Source organism: Antrostomus carolinensis, unplaced genomic scaffold, assembly GCF_000700745.2.
Source record: "Antrostomus carolinensis isolate BGI_N321 unplaced genomic scaffold, ASM70074v2 scaffold21110, whole genome shotgun sequence".
NCBI lineage: Eukaryota > Metazoa > Chordata > Aves > Caprimulgiformes > Caprimulgidae > Antrostomus > Antrostomus carolinensis.
In genome coordinates, this window is record NW_010287988.1 from 1 (window position 1) to 6,630 (window position 6,630).

The 6,630-nt window shown below is 38.5% G+C and overlaps 1 protein-coding gene across 1 annotated transcript in view; it reads left to right on the forward strand.

Annotated features, from left to right (window-relative positions):
• Nucleotides 1-1,904: 1,904 nt before the first annotated feature.
• The window catches only part of LOC104522800 (F-box/LRR-repeat protein 4-like), a gene marked incomplete at both ends in the record, with an annotated part of 33,327 nt that continues 28,601 nt past the window's right edge, over nt 1,905-6,630 (forward strand). The window contains 2 exons of the mRNA XM_010165182.2: nt 1,905-1,937; nt 3,513-3,858. Of these exons, the coding sequence (XP_010163484.2) occupies nt 1,905-1,937; nt 3,513-3,858 (379 nt within the window). The remainder of the gene's footprint in view (nt 1,938-3,512; nt 3,859-6,630) is intronic.

The following is a 6,630-nucleotide window of genomic DNA, read 5'->3' on the forward strand; positions in this document are numbered from 1 at the left end:
TTTTCCAAAGAATGTTTCTTTTTATGTATTTTCTTCAGAAGTAACCAGGTCTACTCAGGCATCATATTAGCCATTAAAAAAACTTTCCAACAGCTCTAGGTCAACAGAAAATTAAACAAGCATTAAATATGTGCTCTCGTTTGACACAAACCTTGCAAGTATGTTTCTCAGCCAAAAAATCCCTAGACTGTATTTTCCTTTACGCTGAGGGAAGGAGAATGGGAATTTTTTATTTATTTTTTTTTACCACATAGGTATATGCAGTCTTTAGGACCAGACGTTTGAGCAGAAATTTTATTTTTATGTCTTCATGAGGCAGAGAGAAATCTAATGGGAAAACTGAGCCCAGTAAAGCTGAATGGAAAAATTTCACTTAAAGTTCTAATTTTCTTCAATCACTGTAGAAAATAATACAGATGTTACTGCCTCTCATTTAAGCTTTGCATGGCAGTGTAAAGACTGAGGTTTTCTAGTGCATTGCTGATGAAACATTCCCGTGAAAACACTTTCATTGCAATGTCTTTGATCAGCTGTTACTGTGTATCTGTAGGACTTGAGGACAAACCATGGCCTTCCTACCTGCAGTCATTTGATTCTGGTTGATTTTTTGAGAGCTACCTAATTAACTCAAAGTGGGAGGGAGAAGGAAAATTTATTTGACTTCTTTACGGGTATTTGTTGGGATTGAGTTTTTCTTTGTTTGGGGTTAAATAGTTTATTGAGCATCTTAACAGATGTAGGAAGCCTCGTTAGGGAAGCTGATTTTAGTATGCACTCTCAAACCAGGACTGACTGTCAAAATGCCTTTCTTCCAAAGGATTTTTGAAATGGATGGCCATAAGAAAAAAATGCTCCAGAACAGAGGAATGTAGTTGTTACTGAAGCCTCTTGGAAATTTAGATTATTTTTTTTTTGATCCATTTCCAGCTGTGGAGTCTTTACTCCGTTTCAGATTACATGTAGCCCATTTAAGTTTCAAAGTGCTGATCTTCAATGAAGAGACCACTTCCAATTGCAGTAATGGATGTATTAAGAGTATGACTACACTCAGGAAGAATATACCAACCCTGACTCGGGGCATTTGCTATGGCTTGTTCTTTGTGTGGTGCCACCAAGGCAGAGAAGAGCATCAAATCAACCTGATAGCCAACAGCAAACTCCTTTGTAGTTAGATTGGTGAACTGTTGATGAAAAGAAAACAGTGTGATGAGGACAGTGGAAAATAGTCACTGGTCTTGTTGGTCTGCACTTGGTATGTAATGTGGAGTTTCACAAGACTGTAAAAAGTTATGCTGTGTGTCTTTTCTTCAGTCTTCTCTAGTTTATTACAAGGACTGGGAACTAGAGACACTGCTTGCTGAAGGAGGTTATTAATCTTCAATCTGATAAACCTAGACCTCCAGATGAATTATATTTTTCCAGAGCTCTGCTACTGCTAAGTAATCCTCTCTCCAGGGCACCAAAGGAGAAGTCAGTAACTGAGACACATTCTGTTAAAAGTTGATGGTCCAATGTGTGCTAAATTAGTGAAAAAATAGCCTTGAGTTTCCCTAAGGATAGTTTGAGTGGGTACATGAAAGTGTCTAGGCAAAATGTCAGATGGTGATCTGGATGTATTCAAGAAAGGTCATGTGCATTGCCAACATGAAGTATTTGCTTAGGGAATCGACCTGTGCGAGAGGGCATGACAGTGGACTACATCTGTTACTACTTGTCATGGGTTGACATTGATTTCCTAAATGATTTAAATCTTCTCTTAGTAATAAGTCTGTCTTATCAAAACTGTTGACCTTGGGGTAGAGTTGTCCACTCTCCTACACTGGTACTTTGTGATGTGCCATATATTCTCCAGTCCTGCATGTTTGTTTTTAGTTCATGACTTTTTTTTTTCCCTCCTTTGACAGAAGACTTCTGCAGGCCTCTCATTCTACTGTAAGGTATTTGTGGAGAGTGGCATGATGTAGGACAGGAAAATTTATCTGTGCATAGCTGAAAATGTCCATCATGAAATGGAAGTTTCAGCTGATACAGATTAATTTTCCTATCCTTGAAATGGTGGCAAATATCAAGCTTCTAAGCTTTATTTATACTCTGTGCTATGTTTCAATGAAAGTCCTGACATTTATTTGCTTTCTGTCATGATGGACAAAGTTTAAGCATTTGGTTCTGGAAAATGAAATGTGTCTTGATTTTTTTTTTTTTAATTGTTTTTTTTTTCCTCCTTATGTGTTTTGCAGTATGTGTCAGTGTTGAGCAATACTCGTAAGTTTAGTGTAGTGGTATCTGGCAGGGAAAGCTGAGATGCTGAGGTACTTGGGAGCAGATACAATATTTGAGACCTGCATGACAGGAGAAGTAGCCTGAGAGAAATCCTTGAAGCTGGGACTAGGGTGATTGGAAGGAGATGGAGAAGGTGTAGAAGTGTCTGGGTTTTGCAGATGGGATGCAGAGATCGCTGTAAGCCTACTGTCAAAGAGGGTAGCAGCAGTGGCTGCTGAAGGCTTCCTTCTGTAGGAATTAACAGGGCTTGAGGGAAGGAAAGATGGGCATTGGTGACTGAAGGACCTCTAAATCCATTCACTGGATCAGGAGTCACGCAGATGTAAAGAACATGTTTCTGTTTTCAGGCCTTTTGACAGTTTTGGGAGTGCTCAAGACGTAATGAATGTCAGACTTGATTCTCTAGATTACTCAACTGGCAGCAGTTGGAGACTTGAGGTCTGTGTATGAAAGATGGGATGTATGTATGGAAGCTCTGTGCATGCCCTAAACCACCTCCTGTCACTGGACCAAAGAGGAGAAAAACTTCTCAGTTTAGCAGTTCAGAATTTTTAATGTTCTTTGCAAATGACCCATTAAAAAAATGACTCTGAGATTCTGTTTTCTTTGGTAATTTGACAGTGAATTACTTCTAAAAAGAATAGTTTGCTTACCTAGACAGATAAACAAAGTAAAATTTAGATATTTTTTTTTAATAATTTGCAATCAATGCTGCATTTTGAACAGCTTTGATGTTAAAGAGTCTGATCTGTGGGGTTTTTTTCTTTTGTATTTTGTGAAAAACTTTTGTGGGAAATAAGAGAGGTCAGCTGGCTGTATATTTTGGTTACATGGCAAGCCTGTTCCCCGCATACTTACTAACACGCCATCATTGTGGAGACTTCTGTAATCCATTCGTTACGATTGCCTTGCCTGCGAGATGTTAGAACGACTTGTGCATGAATTAAAGTAGCCTAACACAAGTGTGTGACTGTGAGTATACAGCTTATTTTGTTAGTTAGCAATGCAGAGAAAATATGCTGAGGTCATGAATTAGTGTGCCCTGTTAAATTCATCCTTAGGATATTTATCAAATCTGGGGGAAACGTCACAATTTTCATTGTCTTTTCAGTAATGTTTCTGACTTGTTAAATACTTCTGACAGAGAAGCACTCTTACTGTGTTCAGGAATTGCTTTAGTAACTTTGATTTTAATCCCTCTGCTGTCTGTGTGTGCAATTTTTCTTTCGCAGATGGGAAATCCTTTGGTCCGAGGCACCTACAAAGGTGACCGGTCCCCAGGCTCGGCAGTTCACACCATGTATCAAACAGATAAACTTCCCCACAAACTTAATCCGACTGGAAGTGAACAGCTCCCTGCTGGACTATTACACTGAACTGGATGCAGTAGTACTGCATGGTGTGAAAGAGAGACCTGTGCTTTCACTTAAGACTTCAATGATTGATATGAATGATATTGATGAAGATGAGGATGAAGAGAAGTATGGCTGTGGAATGGACACTCTTAATAAACAGTTCAACATTGTTGCCCTCAGGGAATGGCCGACTAACGGATATTTTGATAAACTGCCTTATGAGGTAAGAAAAACATGTTTATGCTCAATGTATTTATCTTGGTCATTAAGGGTGCAAAGGTGCTTTATAGGCTAGTGGTCAAGATTGTTGGTTTTTTTCCAGTTAGAGTTCCTTGCATTCTTTTCTGAATCTCATGCAGTTACTGTATAGTTATGCCTGAATTGTCTGTCTACTTCCATGGATAGGTATTAGCAAGCCACTTTGCTGGTATTTGCACTTTTATTTCTCAAGAATTTATCTACTCACACATAGTTTTTTTACATCAGTTATTTTAGCCTTGAATTTCTAGCTCTTGAACTTAGAAACTTCGGGCAGTTTTCTAGTAGTTTTAGTCCTCATGCTTGACAAAGAAGATAGATAAAAGAAGTATTAAAAGGTCGATTCAAAATATAAAGTGGAAATAGTATGTAATAGGCTAAAAGTTTCTTTTCCTGTTATCTCTTACAAAAACCCAGAACTCTGTTCTTGAAACTGTCATAATATTTTCATGTTATTATGAAATAAGCTGCTTCTGTCCAGCTAAGTTTTGAATCATTGTGCAGTAAAAACTGTTATAGCTGGACTTCTGTACACTGTCTTATTTTGCTATTTGCTCCTTTTTAATCTATCATTAGCACAGAAAACAGCTGTGAAGAAATGACACCTTTCAGGTCCTCTGGCAACAGGGCAGTTGCAAGTGTGGCCAGTCAGCGTAGATAAACATTTTCTTCCCTGTGATTTCCAGTATGAGATGGTGAAGTATGATTCCTGAATATTGTGTGCAGGCGAGGAAATTCTCTGTGGGGCTTAGCTGTTTATGGAAGCTAGTACCCTAGTTAGAGTAAGAACTGAGAGACAAAATAATTGTCTTCACCTCTCCTGAAATGAACTGGATTTGCACACAGGAGAAAGGACCAGTCAGACCCCTGGACTTGGGCAGGGACATGTTTGTTCCTGCTCTTCAGTGTACTGCAGTCTTGTTAACTGCAGTAACTCATCAAATGCTCATGGTGCTTGTGGCTTGGATCAGACTCACTTTTGAAAGGAAAGGGAGGATAGTGAGAGATGCTGTCACTGACTGCAGGGCACTTTCAGAAATACATGATCTAATAAAATACTATTTTGGTTTTGTCACATCTTTTGTCTCTAAGTACCTCAGCTTGGCATGGAGGCCATGGTTGGGTGACCATGTGCCCTAGGAACCTGCAGAAGCTTGCTGTACTTGTAAAGAGGGCAGAGAATGTAACAGCTCTCTCTTTCTCCTGTGTATTTATCTTTTCTTTTAAGTCTTCTTCAGTTCTTGAGGTTTTTCTTTTTTTTTTGTTGCTGCATTAGAACAATAAATGAGGATACTAACTTCATCCTGAGTTAGCTCTAGTGGTGGTTCCCCCATATTTTACTATCCATGCTTGTATATCAGCACTGCAGTAAAGAAAGTATTTTGCATATGCAAAGGTGTAGTTGATTCCAGAACATCTTGAAACATGTAACTGTTGGAAAGTTTGGAAATCTGTTGGGTTTAGTCATTCATTCATAGAAATTAATTGTAGAGAAAATGTGATTTAAATCTAGGAAGTCTTGTTTGAAAAGGCTGGATGGATTGATTTGTAGTAGAGTAGACTACCAGAGAGACTGATTAATCTCTTTTTTGATCCACATGATTATACATATTAAGATTATAATTTAGGAATGATTTGTGTAGCCCTGTTACTTCTATGCACTTCTGCCTCCCTGTACGTTATTGTGCTTTTCTGCTTTCCTGTTTGTGTACTGGCTTCCTTTTTTATCCATTTTTTAACATGTTTGGTTTCATGAATGCATTTATATGGTCTATCAATACCAAGCACATTTTTTTTTTTTTCTCATGCTTTGATTTAAAGAAACTGAAAATATGAGTGGAATATTTATCAGAAAACTACAAAAGACTCTTTCTGGACTGGTTTTGTGACAGCAGAAATCCCAGTCTCCTACTTTCTTGGTCCAGCTGGAAGGTTTGGGTATCAGAACAACAAAAATGTTGTACTTTGTAGTATGACAGTTTATCACATCTGATATGGGAACAGTACTGTGCATGCTGTCTTCAAGACTGACAAGTGTCAGATTTTTCTGGGAAGTGTTTGAACCTTGTAATGATGAAGTGAGGCAGCCACTGGCTCCTTCCAGTTTTGATTGATCTGTTACATAAAAAATTGTATCTTTTTATACGTTCGTGTTGATTGTGAACATGTAACTGTCCTAAGTCTTCATGTACCTATTCCTTATTTGAGCTCTTTCAGGCTTTCATACCTACCCTCTGTAATTCACAAAATACATGGACTGAATGGTCTTCTGTGCTAATCTTAAAGTAGGCAGCAGTTCCTCCAGCCTTTGTTTTGCCTCGTTTTCTTTCAGAAACTTTGATAGACATCCTTTCATAGACTGTGTTATTCCTCAGAATGGCATTAGGTGTGGCTTACTGCAGTGTGAGCTCTAAAAACATTATAAGAGTCTAGATTGCTCCTGCCAACAAAAGAAAAATGCTCAACTCCTGGGGCACAGACTTCCTTAGAAGAAAGTGTGAAATCTTGGATGAACTAGGCGAGAGAATTTTCCTTCCCTGCTCATGGACAGTGTCAACCAGCCCTTAGTAGCTGTGAAGTACTAGTGCTATCATCTGTTCTCTAGAATTACCTTAAAATTGAGGAAAGATTTTCTAGGAGATACTTGATGCCATTGTCTTTCTTCCCAGTTATCTTTGACTAACTTGTGTTGCTTGTGAAGTGGAAGGAGTAAGGCCTTAGTGAGTTGGCTTTGCAG